The sequence below is a fragment of the Myotis nattereri genome (genome assembly GCF_964212035.1).
Source record: "Myotis nattereri genome assembly, chromosome: 1".
Taxonomy (NCBI): domain Eukaryota; kingdom Metazoa; phylum Chordata; class Mammalia; order Chiroptera; family Vespertilionidae; genus Myotis; species Myotis nattereri.
Genome location: NC_138075.1, coordinates 137,900,182 through 137,915,959, shown reverse-complemented (window position 1 = coordinate 137,915,959; position 15,778 = coordinate 137,900,182). Strand labels below are relative to the sequence as shown.

General features: G+C 39.8%; 1 protein-coding gene across 1 annotated transcript in view; it reads right to left on the bottom strand.

Moving 5' to 3' along the window:
• Nucleotides 1–15,778, bottom strand: part of ARMC3 (armadillo repeat containing 3) — an 88,803-nt gene that overhangs the window by 12,667 nt on the left and 60,358 nt on the right. The window contains exons 11-16 of the mRNA XM_081104012.1: nucleotides 10,371–10,620; nucleotides 8,825–8,961; nucleotides 7,851–8,019; nucleotides 5,106–5,203; nucleotides 4,305–4,406; nucleotides 3,790–3,906 (exon numbers count right to left, since the gene is read on the bottom strand). Of these exons, the coding sequence (XP_080960138.1) occupies nucleotides 3,790–3,906; nucleotides 4,305–4,406; nucleotides 5,106–5,203; nucleotides 7,851–8,019; nucleotides 8,825–8,961; nucleotides 10,371–10,620 (873 nt within the window). The remainder of the gene's footprint in view (nucleotides 1–3,789; nucleotides 3,907–4,304; nucleotides 4,407–5,105; nucleotides 5,204–7,850; nucleotides 8,020–8,824; nucleotides 8,962–10,370; nucleotides 10,621–15,778) is intronic.

Below are 15,778 nucleotides of genomic sequence, written 5' to 3'. Positions count from 1 at the left end.
ATTGGTGGAGAGAAAGGCACACAGATTAATGCAACAGAACAGAGGACCCAAAATAGACCCAACAATATGCTCAACTGATTTTTTTGACAAAGACACAAAGGTAATTCAATGAAAGAAGTACTAGTATGGCCTTTTCAGCAAATAGTGCTGAAGCAATTAAACATGTACGATCCTTGTGGTGACAGAAATGTCTATTCTCTTCATAGAGACATGAACTTACAGATGTATTAAAATTGTACAGAACTACACACACACACACACACACACACACACACAGTAAAACTGGGGATATCTGAATAAAAAATCATTGGATATATCAACCTAAGATACAATATAATCTAAAATCTCTAAGCAAAATTTAATATTTCTCAGCTGTATCATCTTTACCCTTTCCTTTTATGTAAAATAGATAAACTGAACATATTCACATACATAGTAAATTAGGAAACAAAACTAGGAACCAACACTAGGAAGGTCAATTAGAATGGTAGAGAGCATAGATAGGTTTCATTGCTTTCTAAAATTACAGGCTAACTTTATAAGACTGAAGAGCTCCACCCTGTGATTACACAGAGCCACCTATAAAACAGAGAGGTGTACTTCTCACTGAGTGTGCTGCCTGAAATTAGAGTCAATTGGCATGTAGAAGATTTTATCCAGCACAGGGGCTAAGCATGTCAGGGAGGGCTGTCTCATTGAGTGATTACAAATAGATAATTTACTGGAACCCCGGAACGCTACTTCCCTGCGGATATAAATAGAAGTATTTCATTTGGACTTCTTTCCCATGAAGGCTGCCAAGTTGTGTTATAAGGGATTCAATACCTACATGAATTTCATTTCTAAATAAATATGGAAAAAAGCACTTGGAAATTACAAAATTAATTCCTCTAAAAATAACTTCCAGAAAGAACATCAATTTATGAATAAAGGTAGCAGAACTTTTACCTTTCTTGCAGAGACTTTACCAAAACAAGCTCAGATAGCAGAGACTTACTGTGTGGATCCAAAACAATTAGGATATTATCTATTTTCATAAGAGATGAGTAGGTAGGCAGTTAAGTAGGTAGAGAGAGATTTGTCTGGCCCCAAATTGTATACTGATATTTTCAAAGTTTAATCACTTGCTCTTTTTTGATATCATCAACTAGATAAATACATAAACTATAGGACAAGGCTATAGGAAGAAATAAGTCATGAATCCAATCCATTTGGGGTTTTAATTGAGGTGGGAAGATTTTTGGTAGGTGAAAAGTAATTGCAATACCAAGTAGCAATCAATGAATTCCATTTGAGTGAAAAAATAAGAAATTCAAGGAGTTCAATGTCCATTGGGTGTCCTATTTCCACCCAGTCTATTCCAACAGGATGAGAAGGGAGTATTGTACCAAGTGAAGATATGGTTTATTTGGATTAGGAGGGGATATATATATATATATATATATATATATATATATATAGAGAGAGAGAGAGAGAGAGAGAGAGAGAGAGAGAGAGAGATTAGAATATATAATATATAATATATAGATATATAGATATATATAGATATATATAGATATATATATATTAGAATATTATATATATATTTTTTTAGAAGCCCAATGCATGAAGATTTGTGCAAGAATAGGCCTTCCTTCCCCTGAATGCCAGCATGCTGTGGGCTCGCTCCGGCAGCCTGTGCAGCAGCAGCGGAGGACTGGAGAGATTGGGTGCGCAGTGCGTTTCACTTTCCCATTGTGAAAGTGGGATGCAACTGGCCCTCTTCCTCATCCTCTTCCTCCTCTGCCCTCCGCCTCCTGCCCACCCGCCCTCCCTCCATGCCCATCGCTCCTCCCCTCTTGATTTGGCGAGATAGGGAGGAGGGAGATCTGATAATTTGGGTTACTGTGTAGGTGGCCCCTTTCATCTATTCAAAACAAAGCTGAGCCTCCTGCCGCTGCTGCCACAGCCACCACCATTGCCTCTTGGCTGGCCTGGGGCGCCCGGGGCGCTTACGGTGCACCAAGTGAGCTCCTGCAACTTCTGGTCCGTGCCTCTGGGGCTGCTCCAATGCGAGAGTTTTGTTTACCAGAGCAGTGGGGCAGGGGTGGGGTAGAGGGAGACGCCAGATACCAGGAGCTATGACCTCAGGCACCAGAGGGTTGCCTCTGAGGCCGGGGGCTGGGCCACAGGGAGGCTGCAAGGACGTTTGACAGGTGTGGAGTGTGGCAAGGAGGCCCTGAGGAGGCGTGCTGCCCAGAGGCCCTGTGCAGCTTGGGCGGGGCCACCGCCATCTTTGTCAGGTTAATTTGCATACTTGCTCCTGATTGGCTGTGGGTCATTGCAAAATGATGGTCAATTTACATATTTCTCTTTTATTTTATATATATATATATTGTTTGTTTGGTTTGTTTTGTCTGTCTCCCCACTAGGATTTAAGTTCTATGAGGACAGAATTTTCACTGCTATTTTCCCCACACTGGAACAATTCCTGGAACCTAGTGTAGGGTCAATTAATTTTCTTTTTCCATTTTACTGATGAGGGAACTCAGGCAAGGATGCCAACTAAGCACTGTGCTAAAGAGTGGGGATGAAGAGAGAAATTATTCAATCAGAACATGTTCTTGTCCTCAAAGAGCTCTCAGTCCAGTGAAGGAGAAGCAGAGAGGCCCCATGGGGAGGAGAAGGGAGGTGAAGGGCATAATTGTCAGGGCTGGTTAGAAGCAGAGATCAGAATACTGAGCAACAGAGACTGACAATACAAAACAAGGTCAGAAATGGAAATCAATAGCTCTGAGATCTGGGGAACCTAAACCTTAGGGATCTTAGGGGACAGTCTCAGTTTAGAAAGTAGCTGGTTCAGATGAGTGCCAATACACTCCAATTCCACAGTGGTTTTGAGGGCTTACGTCCTCAAAAGTAAAGGGCCATGGAGTGTGGCAGGAGGTCCAGGTGGATTTTGAAGAGTCCAGGAGAGTGCTCACGAGAGAAATAATGTATTTTAAAATATGTAAACAAGTAGGAAGCATGTTTAAAGTATGGCAGGCCTGCAAAACACACAAGCACAGTCTATAATCAGTGGTTCTCAACCTGTGGGTCGCAACCCTTTCACAGGGGTCACCCAAGACCATCGGAATACACATATATAATTACATATTGTTTTTGTGATTAATCACTATGTTTTAATTATGTTCAATTTATAACAATGAAATTGGGGGTCACCACAACATGAGGAACTGTATTAAAGGGTCGCGGCATTAGGAAGGTTGAAAACCACTGGTACATGTTTCAGCCAAAGAAGAAATTGGTCTTGTTTGCCTTGTCTTCCTCTTGGAGCTCCCTGTGGGGTCAGAGACCTCAGTGAGCAGCTCGGTGGGTGGGATGCACGCAGCAGGGAGAGCGGGAGGCCCCAGCCTGTGTGCTGCCACCTGCAAAGGCAGCCACTGGAAGAGGACATAAATGTTCCTTTTCAATTGATTACTATCCTGGGTTGGACTTTTAAATGACTGACTAGAGACTGCTTCCGTCGTCATTTTCGAATTAAAGTGACTGTAGGACTTAATAATGATGAAAGTGACCTGAGTTCTCACCCGGAGGCAGGAGAAGAAATCCTTCTGGGTAAATTTGAGAGATGGCGAGAGACAAAAATAAGGTTAATTTTAATTGTATGAGTCCTGCTTAGTTCAACATACTGATGCCACAAGAAGAGCTTCCCATTTAAAAGCCACCCCTCCCTTTCACCAACATTTTTGGGTAATGAAAACTTGATCTGATTACAATTAGGAGAAGAATAAGTACCGCATTTCTTACCTGGATCCTTTCTCTTTAGCGGCACTTCTGCTAACAGCAGTATTTCGTCCAGAAGCGGGTTCCGATTTCTCTTCTGTGGGAGATCCAAATCCAGCACTAAAATAATAACTAGCTTTTCTTGTCATATGTAAAAAACCACAACCGCTTTCAATCATATGGAAAATACATTGCATTTAAAGGCAATTAATAATTTATAAGGCATTTTCACTTCTTTTATATGCTTTGATTCCTTTCACAATTACAAAGCAGGGCACGAGGCATTAGTTCATTTACAGATGAAGAAAGTAAGCTTGCTCTCAGACTCTTAACTCATGTGCTCAAGATCTCACTGTGGGTTCACAGCAGAGAGAATGGCAAGCCAGGTTTCCTGCCTCCTTTCCCATAGCTATTTAAAAAACAACTGTGAAGTTGTATTACTCCAAGAAGAATCAAAGACTGGTTGCCAAAACCTAATTTTTGTACTCCCAAATTAAGAGGAGAATTATCTGAGTATAGATAAAAGATCATTTTCTTACCTGGCCTTTTCTTTACTAGCTCTTCTTAAAGAAGAGGAAGAAGAAATACTTCGCCCATAACCAACCTCTGAGGATTTATCTTCCGTAGATGGAGGTGGAGAACTGCAATTTTACATATTTGAAAGTATGGATGAATTAAAATAATTTACTCATCAATATTGGCTTTGTCCTACAAAACAGATTTCTTCCCTGAAAATCATATTTGGAGTTGACTCTTAACAGTGACATTAATTTAAAAGCATAAAGGAGAGGTTAAAATAAGACAATAAATAGTATAAAGCTTTCCATGAAACAGAATAAGACATATTTTTATAAAATGTGTCCCATAAAATGTATTATAGAGATAGATGTGACCATTTAAAGAAGGATGTTGATGCTTCAATTTTTAGCTCTCCTATTTGCCTCTTAAGATATATATATATATATATACACACACACATTGTGCAGTAGTTGGACACCTGCATACAGTTCTAGAGAGTTGTAAACATCACTCTTCTTAGTTTGCTCCTATCTAGTTATACATTCTTCAATTACTTCATGTCACCAGAAAAGTAAGAAGCCCTGGCTGCTGAAATACACATGGGGTTGACTGGTAACACGGAGTCAGAGGGAAAGCTATGGAGATATTCCTGACTTTACTATGTCAGGCTATGAATTTATGCATCAGTGTTTATTTTCATGGTGCTTGATATGCAGGGGAAAGGAAAGATAGCATACTGGGGATCTTTACATAGTCACATGATCATGGGCAAGCAAAAGTGTATGTGCTTCCCTACATCCCTCTTTCCCCCAAAGACTCACACATCAGATTTACTGTTAACCAAGAGTATAGTACGTAGGTCATTTGGTTCTTGTAAGCAGAGATCCTTCAAAGGCCAAAGTTTGGTACCAGGATTTATCTGTGGATAATTTAAAAATTGTAAAGTAATATTGGCATGGGTTATATTTTTTAATATGATTGCTGTTACAATATGTTCTCAACAGTTTGAGGTGTCTGATTTTACACACACACACACACACACACACACACACACACACACACACACTTAGAAATAGGAACCTGGAGTTGTGGACATCTTGCCTTTGAGCGGGATATATCTCTCCAGTTCCCCACAATCTCTGTTGCTTTATTCTCAGCTATTTCACACCATAATTATCAATTTGACCCCTGAAAGTATCTGAGTTTAAAAATCCACCTATATACATAAGGGAGAACTTATTGTCTGAAAGAGAAACTAGTTACTAAACAGATTACAAAAAAATTTGTGAGGCTATCTGAAAAGAGGCTAGACAAAGCTCTACACTAGCTATTTTATGAGCCTGGTGAAGATTAGATCAGATCACCTGCTGAGGTCATTTCCAACTATATAATAGTTAGATTCCTCTCTCACCCAAGATGCTTTTCATGGTCCTTTTAAAATAAGACAGATCATTTCATCCTTCTGCCAAGGTTTCCCAGTTCATTCAGAGTAAAGGCCAAAATCCTTCTGATGGTCTACAAGACTGACATGACCTGGCCCCTCTTCATCTCTCTGACCTACTCTCCACTCTTCTGCCCCTTGGTTCCCTCAGCTCCAGCTGCACTGACTTTGCTATTTCTTAAGTACGCCAAGTGTGTTCACACCCGATGGCTTCTGCACCAGTTTCCTCTGCCTAGAAAGCTCTTCCCCCAGATATCCTCATGGCTAAGACCAGCACCTTCTTCACCTTTTTGCTCAGGTATTACCTCTTGGTGAGGCCCCCCTGACCACAATTTTGAAAATTACAACCATCAACCCCAGTCCTCCCCGGCACTACAGAGCCCCCTTATCCTGCCTCTGCTCTACCTACCTCTCCCTCGTAGCTCTTATTTTAATTATGTGATGTAATTTATTTAGTTGTGATGTTTATTGTTTATTGTCCGCCTCTTCCCACTGGTGCCATGGGAGTAGAGATCCTTGACTCTTTTGTTCACTGACATATTCAAAGCCTACAATACTAGAAATGTAATATTTACTGAACGAATGAATCAGAGAATTCTTCTTTATAAAGGATATTGTTTCCTTAACATTTTAAAAAACTCATGAATAAGATAACATTTTATCATCATTTTCTGATCCATGGCAATGTTTTTCTAATATGTTGTTGATTTTTCTGCTCTTCTCCCTCAAAGCATCTTTATACTACTGTTGTGCCAATTTTTAAAAAATGAATCATCAATGAGATGAGCTTTCTCAGAGCAGTGACTTCTCAGTGGTTTGTACGTGCATTGTAGGGGTTTGTGCCATGTTATGGTGGTGATGGTGGCCAGGGGACGCAGAAGCAAGAGCTAGAGTAAAATTTTAGGCTAGCTATTTTTCATTATTCAAAATACCTCTAATTCTGTTATCATGATAGAGTGTTTCCTGCAAATGTGACTTAGCTATGGGGTTCTTGTTATGGCCCTGTCTCCTCTGCTTCTTTGGACCAACTTGGCCCAAGAGGGCATCTGCTGCCAGCCTTTCCCACCCCAGCTCCTGGTCCTGCACCCACCTGGAACAGAGTTTTCCATTTGTACTTCTGCATTCTCCCATCACCTCAGGAAGTAGATTTAAATATATATATTGATTTCAGAGAGGGAGGGAGAGAAAGAGAGAGAAACATCAATGATGAGAGAGAATCATCTGCACACCCCACACTGGGAATTGAGCCCAAACCCAGGCATGTGCCCTGACCAAGAATCGAACCATGACCTCCTGATTCCTAGGTTGACACTCAACCACTGAGCCACAGAGCTGGGCAGGAAGTAGATATTTTTGATAGTATTTTCTGAGATCTGCTACCCCTAGCACTCTTGTGCTTCCTTTTTCCCTTTCATGCTTCCTTTTGAACAGCTTCTGCCTGATTTCAGGGATTTTTAGTAACTTTTAAATTTGTTGGAAGTCTGAGGATCATATACGTTTCCTAGTTTTGCCTAAAATGGAATCTGTGGATTTTAAAATGTTCTCAATTTTTCTTATTGCTTTTGCTTTTGGTTTCCAGAAGAAGCAGAAAACACTGGCTTAAGCAGCAATGACAAAAAGTCCTCAAGATTCTAATTTTTAGCTTCCCATTTCTCTCAACATTAACACTGAATTGCTTGTTTTAAAAATCATAATCGGAAATGTAGTTAAGTAAAACATTATTCTTCTACATCACATTTTAAAATCCAGTACTACAATTTGATTAATTTCAATTATATGACGCTAAAATTGAAAACTTATACTTATGTCCTTATCACTAACATTGAGCCCTAGAAATAACAGAACCCCAAACTGAAAATGTGGTTCTTTCCTATCTTCTCTGAAACCTGAACTAGCATAGCAAGCTGATTTAAGTAAAAGTAATCATGTTCTAGCTAAAAGTATATACAAATGCAAAATCTTATAGCCACACAAAGTCACAGATGAAGTTCTGATTCCCAAGTGTCAGTCTGTAAAAATTAAACATGTTAGGTGGTTACGAAATTGCAATGTAATGGCATCATGATTAAGGAAGAGACCCTTATCATACATACATACTAAAATACAAGTCAGTGCTCCCACTTACCCGGCCATAATCATAGAAGCCGTCACTGATGATGTTACTTGATGACAAGTAGCCAGTCTGGCTGTATTTCAGAGACAAGTGGTTGTTGAGCAATTTGTTATAAGCTACCTCACTGAATTTATTTTTTCGAGTTACTGATAGGTTGATTTCTTCAAGGATCTCTAAAGCCCTGTCAATAAAAGCAAAAGGCATTATTTGCTTTATATAAGCTACCCAACATTAAGTTCTCACTTATCTACCCAGCCAAGATCTTGAATGCAATGGAAAGGGTATAGCCATCCAACCCTTTTAGATAAAGTAATACTGTCAGTTATGAAGACAAATCAGTCTTTCTGAGAACATATATACCTTGTAGTTAGTCATGTTCAAAGAGTTGAAAAGGACACTTTTTTTTTGGGGGGGGGGGGAAAGGTTCTTCATTTAAAGCAAAATTAATATTCAACTCCAACTTTTGCAACTAAGCAGACAATATATACAGGGAATAAAAATGTTCAGAAATAGGGTAATCTGGTCTGTGAAACCTAACAAACCTATTTGCTGATGTGCTAAAAACCCCATCTGTCGTTGGTAAGGGAACGGATCTGGGGAGGCTGGCTAAATGTTGGGTTCTGATGAAAAGATTCGGGTCGGAGAAGGAGCAAAATGGAGTGGTCATCAGGGCTCACCCATTTTATTTTAGAAAGTTGAGGGACAGACAGGGTTGAGGAAAATGAAGGAAGCATTTCTCAAGAGGAAAACATGGAAAAGGAAATGTTGGACATGATTTTATAAAGGTGGGGAGGAGGGAAGGACCTTCCTTCCACCAGGCAGTCCCTCCAGAGGTGAGGCCCTTGCTGTGCCCTGCAGCACCCTGCGCGCTCTGTAGACCTGAGATGGGGAGTGTAGACTCTGCCTGACCTTCCTTTGGCCTGAAAAGTGTGCTCTTCATCTTCTGCTCTTCATCTGAGCCGGAAACTTGAGACAGCTCCACTCACCCAAGCCTGCACAATTCAGCGGCCATCAGCTCATCGCCGGCACAGACCATCACAGCCCAGCTGGCGTGCCTTCTGACTTCGTCATTCTTGGAGCGCAGGAGCTCTATGAGGGGCTCCAATCCACCTGAATTTCTTAACTAGAAGTAGACATCAACACTGTATGCATTAGGAGTCCAGAATATAAGCATTGTGATTTTAAAAAAACACACACACACAACTCATTATTTGATTGTTTAAAGGCTGTAACTATGTAAAAGCATTTAAAGATGTGTCCATATTAAATTTATTAAATTCAGGGGGCAAAATCAATCACAAACCCTTACAAACAAAATCCCAATTTTCTGTTCAAAGTCAAGAAGAGGCCACAGTAAAGTAATCGAGGGAGGTCACGGTGATTTTGCACAGCGTGGAGGCTGGGGAAAGAGCCGTCTTCTCACTGCCCACACGTGGGATGCCCTGTGGGCTCCTCAATACTGAATGCTCATTTGGCCCTGAGGTAGACCTAGAAGTCCTTGTTTCTGGAAGGGGTCTTGCAAATATGATTACGTTAACAACGATGTCCTGTATTATTAGATAGGCCCAATCCTGTATAATAAAAGCCGAGGTGGCGTCACACAATGTCGTCACAAGATGGCTGCCCCTACGTCTTCACAAGATGGTCGTCACAAGATGGCCACAAGATTTAATAGGGTCAACCACAAGGACTAAACACACTATTATGTGCTGTACTTGTAGGAAATGCAATTCTATGTTTTAAAAATTTGCAATATGAGAAACTAGAGTGTATGTATATAACTCATATGTGTAATTCCAAGAATCACAGTGAAAGGCATACCTGTTCATCTACCACCAGCTTAAGAAATGGCACATTTCAATATCCTTGAACCCCTGGGTGCTCCTCTGAATCACATCCATACCCTTAGTCCCCCAAGAGGAAACCACTTTTTTGAACTTGGGGTTAATCATTCTTTCGCTTTTCTTTATAGTTCTAGCTGGTATGTATGTATGTGTGTATGTGTGTGTGTATATGTGTGTATGCCTAAACAACTTCTTAGCTTCATTAGCACACTTTTCAGCACATTTCTGAATGGTATAAAAATAGAATCATAAGATACATTCTTCACAACTAGCTTTTGCTTAGCATGAAGCTTGTTGTGATTCATCTCTGCTGTTGTCTGTAGCAACAGTTCATTCATTTTTACGGATGTGAGATCCCATTTTTATGAATATGCCATAATTGATTTACCCACTCTCTTAACAGCTGAACAGCTGGTTTGTTCCCAGTTATTTAGATATTAGACACAATGCTTCCTGGAGCATAGAGGCAAGGAACTGTCTTAGGAATACATACTTAGAAACAGAACGGCCGGTCTATAAGGTCTGCTCACATTCTTTGCTAGATAATGCCCATTTGTTTTCCAAAACGTTGTACCAATTTTGAAAGACTTAAATGATGGACCAGTTCAAACATCTGAAAATGTTTCACATGAATCCACCCATAAGTAATGACCAGAAAAATGAGAGCACATGCTATGAAAATACCCACCTCTGCCCGGGCCTCGGCGTCACACGCAGTCGCAGCGATGGTGAGAGCGGCTTTGCTCTGCACGACCATGTTCGCGGAATGCAGCGGGCCGATGAGGGCGTGCATGATGTCGCGGCTCTGGATGCTCACACGCAGAGCCTCCTGCATTGCCATGTTCGTCAGCACAGTGGCGGCGTTGGCCACGGCTCCGTCTCGTTTACTGGACAGGATGTTGACTAATGGATCAATGCCGTCAGCTTCGGCGGCAGCACTGGGTAAACGAAGGCGAAATGAGTGTCATTCGTCCAAATTCAAGAAATTGTTTTTGGAGTGTACAACTGAGCTTATGAAACAAATGAGTACATAAATGCAGTTTTGGAAAGAAATTAATTTACAATGCGAGGAGCCCAGAATTGAGGCTCCAGTCGTTTAAATGAAGTCTGGGGAAATGTCAGAAATGAATGAATTTAAATGATTCTTTTCCTGTATCTACAGCATTGGTTATAGAAAAATGTATGACTACTTCTTAGAAAATCTACTGCTGTTCATTTTTTAAATCAGTGATACATATAAGATCAGGCAATTCTATTCAAATAAAGTCTCTTGAAATATTCCTAACCAACAGGAAAATAAAGCGTTAAATAGGATGAATCAGTGAGCATGGGAACTCTGATTCAGATAAAATACTTTAGTCCATCTTTCCCCTTTTCAGATTAGGTTGCTAATTATAAGCAGAAGTTAACACATTTGAAGGCAGCAACCATTTTGCTTTTATAAGTTAAACAGCAAAAATCAAAGTCATGACATTGACATAAATAAATATATAATTTCAATTATATAGGCATATTCAATTGCTAAATTTCTGATTTCTAGTATAAAAAGACTACATTATCCATTAACATATTAACATTTTCTCACAGTTAGAAAGACTAAATCTCCTTTGAAGAACACCATGTTTTCTATAATCCTTGCTTCATAAATAGTTAAAAAGCTCATAAAATAGAAAAATAAAAAAGAGATCATTTTAATGAGTGGAAAATGATTTAATTATGTGTTATAATGTTTAAAATGGCTTCAAATAAGAGATGTTCCAAGCAATAAGATATATAGAGCATCCTGGTTTTAAAGGAATTCCCAAAATTGTGAGCTAAAATCCAAGTAAGTCATCACGGGAATAGAGGTAATCAGGGCAATAAAAGCATACTTGAGACTTTAATAATATCAACATCTCTTTTAAGTTTATATTTGACACATTTCATTTAAGATCATGTTAATAAGCAACACTGAAAAAAATGTGAGGCTATATGATGTAGCCCATCACCTGTATGCTGATTAACTGATTTTAAGTTGGCACTGTCACTTAAATTTGCTGATTGTAAAGAAGAACTGAAAACTTCAAGAATAGAAGTTATCACAATTGTCCAGAAAACAAATTCTCGCTAAGGAGACTGGTAGTTCTCGGGGAAAGAAGCTATGATGGTGGCCCAAGTCAGCTCTGCAGGAGCCTGAACAGCAGAGACTGGGGACAGAAGTGACAGAAGGTGGCAGCACTGGAGAGTAAGTCTTGGATGATGTTAACCTTGAAGGCACCTCCCACCCTGGTTTTTATAAATCCACCCAGAAAACACACCATACTGACACCAAGGCTAAGCCAGCGCCTAGTTCCATTTCTCTCACATTTAATGTATATTTAACTCTTCTTGTGACATCTCAGACAAGGCATCCCTGAAAACTAAAGTTTGGTTAGATGACTTTTAACCCCAATTTATTGATATAAAGACATTGGGAGGAAGGCCCAGCATCTCACTATGATGACCTGAGGGCTAGCATTTAATTTCCTTTCTTAGGGGATAAAATAAACACATTTAAGATAATTTCACTTTTAATTATCTCTCCTAGTATTAATTGACTTGGCAGTCTTTTGATTTTATAAATAAGGGAAACTTTGGGAGTTCTAATACATTTATTTATCAGAAACTTATATTGAACTTACAGTTGAAACACTGAAAAAAACTTCCAGCAAGAATTTCAAATGATTAATGTTTTCTGATTAATTAACATATACTTAAACCTTTCCAAAAAATCATTTTTCCTTTGACTTATTTTTCAGGTACTTAATGCAATCAATTCCTTAGACCAAATACTTTCTTAGGTTTTATTAATTATTTATTATTGAGTGAAGTTGTAAGCAATCAACTAGAAATCTTCAACTGTGGAATTTTAATATCAATGAACTAATCATCTGCTCCCTTACATCCCTAACAAAATCACTTGGAAAACACTTACATTAGAATAGGCACATTTTCCAAAAAGATTTTTATTTTTTGTGTTCTTCTCTCTCTCTCTCTCTCTCTCTCTCTCTCTCTCTCTCTCTCTCTCTCCATATATATATATATATATATATATATATATATATATACACACACACACATATATACATATATATATTTAAATTCTTTATTGTTAAAAGTATTATATATGTGTCTTTCTTTACTCTCCAAGATGGTTTATAAACAAGAGAAATTAAAATGATGCAGCGTAACCCTATGAACGCCTTCCTTTCCCCCCATTGACCTCTACTCAGTCGCTCTCCCCCCAGCCCCCCAAGCACATGCCCTCACCCCCTACTGTCTGTGTCCATTGGTTATACTTATCAACAGCATGGATGGACCTGGAGAGCATTATGCTAAGAGAAACAAGCCAGTCGGATAAAGGTAAATATCACATGATCTCACCCATTTGTGGAATATAATTATGAACAAAAGTAGATCCAGAGACATAATGGTAGAAGCATCGAACAGACTGGGGGGAAGGGGTGAGAAATCAACCAAAGGACCAAATATTTTTTAGTTGTTAATCTTTATAAACATACTTTGGCTAAAATGCACGAGACCTTTGTCACGGAATAGCTTTTCCTTTGACAATGTTCACCTTGTAAGCCATCTTGGGGAGTAAAAAAAGAGTACACATGCATCCACCACAGAAGTGTGCCAGGTACACGCATACTGAGGAGTTCGCAAAGGCTGTCTCTTGTGTGGACCAGGGAGCTTTTGGGAAATTTAAGGGAGTGCACAGGGTCATGCTGCATTGTTTTAATTTCTCTTACTTATAAATAAACAGCGTCATGGAGATCAGGGGTTTTTCCTCAGGCGTGCCTGTGCTCAGAGCCTTTCTGCTTGGCTTCGTCTCTGCCTTTCTCCTTCACAAAGCCGTGTTTGGCTTTGCTTCACTTATACTCTACCTTCGGCTCTTTTCTTTGCTCTTTATGGAGGCAGTAAAGGGAAGTACATAAAGCCCAGCTGTTTAAAAAAACAACGCTTCTAGTAACACAGTGGAGTAGAACGTTTACTAAATCGAACATAACTGCCAGCACAGAGAGACAAATCACAGCGCACAGCTGGGAGAGCCACTTGCGTGGTCCGTACGTATCTGCCCATAATTCGTGTGCAGTTCTGTTTACGTGTGAAAACCATCACTGCAATTAAATTATTCTGGTAAAAATTCAAGCCCTTATTCTTACCTGAAAAAACTAGTTTTAGCTATAAAAGACATTGTTTTATTTTTCCCTGTCTTATATGCACACAAGCTGACGTCTGTCATATTCTAAAACACATTTCCGTTTCCCAGATAGCGCAGCGTTATCCAAATGAACGGGACAGAAGTCAAACTGCTTTGTTACAAAATCCAGAATTACAGGGCCATATGTCATCACAATAATCTGAAAATGTTTTCTGATATTTAACTGTTATTAGTCTCCATCCAGTTGGAGTTTAATCAAGTCAGAGTTTAAAATGTAAACTGGAAGAAGAACCAAGCTAAAATAAAAAAGGGAATGCACAAAAACATCTGTTTGTACCATTTGATATATGTAAAAAGAAGTCAAGTTTGACATGTCATGTGTATCCAATCTATTACCAAGTCCTGACTGTTTCCCACCTCCATATTTCTCAAGCCTCTCCCGTCTCCGTTTCCATCTCTCCCACTGAATCCAATCCGCTATGCTCTCTGGTGAATTAGTATAGATACTGTCCTGACAGGTCTCCCTTAATCGTCTGCAATTCTTTCTCCATCTTACAGCGAAAGTGACCTTTTAAAATTATAAACATCATCATATTGCTTCCCTGCTTAGAGCTTTCTTGGCTTCCCATTGCTTAGATGAAGCTCCAGGTTTCTCACAAGGCCTCCAGGCCCCGCCTGAGCCAAGCCCGCCTGCCCCACCTGCCCACGATCCCCACACGCCTCCAGGTTTGCCCTGTGCTCGGGGCCTCGCCAACGGGCCAGGCTCTGTCTCACCTGAGGGTGTTCCCATATGCTGTCTCCACCTCCTGACACTCTTCCCGCTGGATATTCCCATTCATCTTTCAAGGTTTGCACACATGACTCAGGAAGAATGTCCTGATCTCAAAACTCGGTTAGGTGTCTTTTTTTAAACATGAACTCAGAGTATTTATTTGCTAAACATATATACAATTATTTTTGTTTTAAAAAAATGATGTTTGGCACTAATGTTCACAATCAGAGAATAGCAGCAACCTTGAAATATTATTTTCCAGCACTTGTTATAGAAAGGAATTCAGCACAAAGTTTTTATATAAGTGCCCTTACACCCTGGGCACTAAGAACATCATTAAGGAAAAACTCAATTACAAAAATAGTGTTCATTTATGGCTCACTGAAAATACTGTGTGATTTCATGTCTGTGAGCCTTTGCATTCACGTTCCCTTTGCCCCAAACACCCTTCCCTACTCCTCCCTCACTTCTGCCTGCGGAAGCCTAGTTCACCCTTCAAAACCTGCTCAACCACCCTTTCCGCTAAGAAGCCATCTGTGGCATCACCGCCTCTCCTTGTTAATCACTCCCTCCTCTGGCTCTGTCTGCACCTCTTACTTACTTCTTAGAGGCAGAGTTTGAGTCTTATTTATATCCCAAGTGCTGACAAGTCAATATATTTTAATTGACTTGGATCAACTCAAAGAAAGTGACGAAGAAAACCTCTGTGGGTGTTGAGAAGGGGTCAGGAAAAAGTACTCAGCTCAAATTTAAGTTTGCAAGAAGGGAGAGGACCCAACAACATTGCGATCCCCACTTTTACCCTTTACAACTGCTGTTGAAATCAGACTATTTCCTCTCCACTCCCAATGCTCTGCAGTTATATCATGAAGTAACTTTTATATGAAGTTTAATAAATGAAATTTTTCACTTTGAACAACTTTTTAGGAATCCGCCTATTTCATATATCAAGGGATGTCTATGTTTTGTCTTTGCAGACATTGTTGACTCCGTTTATTTTGGTTGTGTCATCAGACGACACCGTTTGGTACCTCCCAGAATTTGACCCTTGCTGCAGTTTTGAGGTTCCCATTTACCACATCTGCAAAGACTGGTTACACGAATCAAGGGTGACCTTGGGCAGTGTAGAAATCTGTTT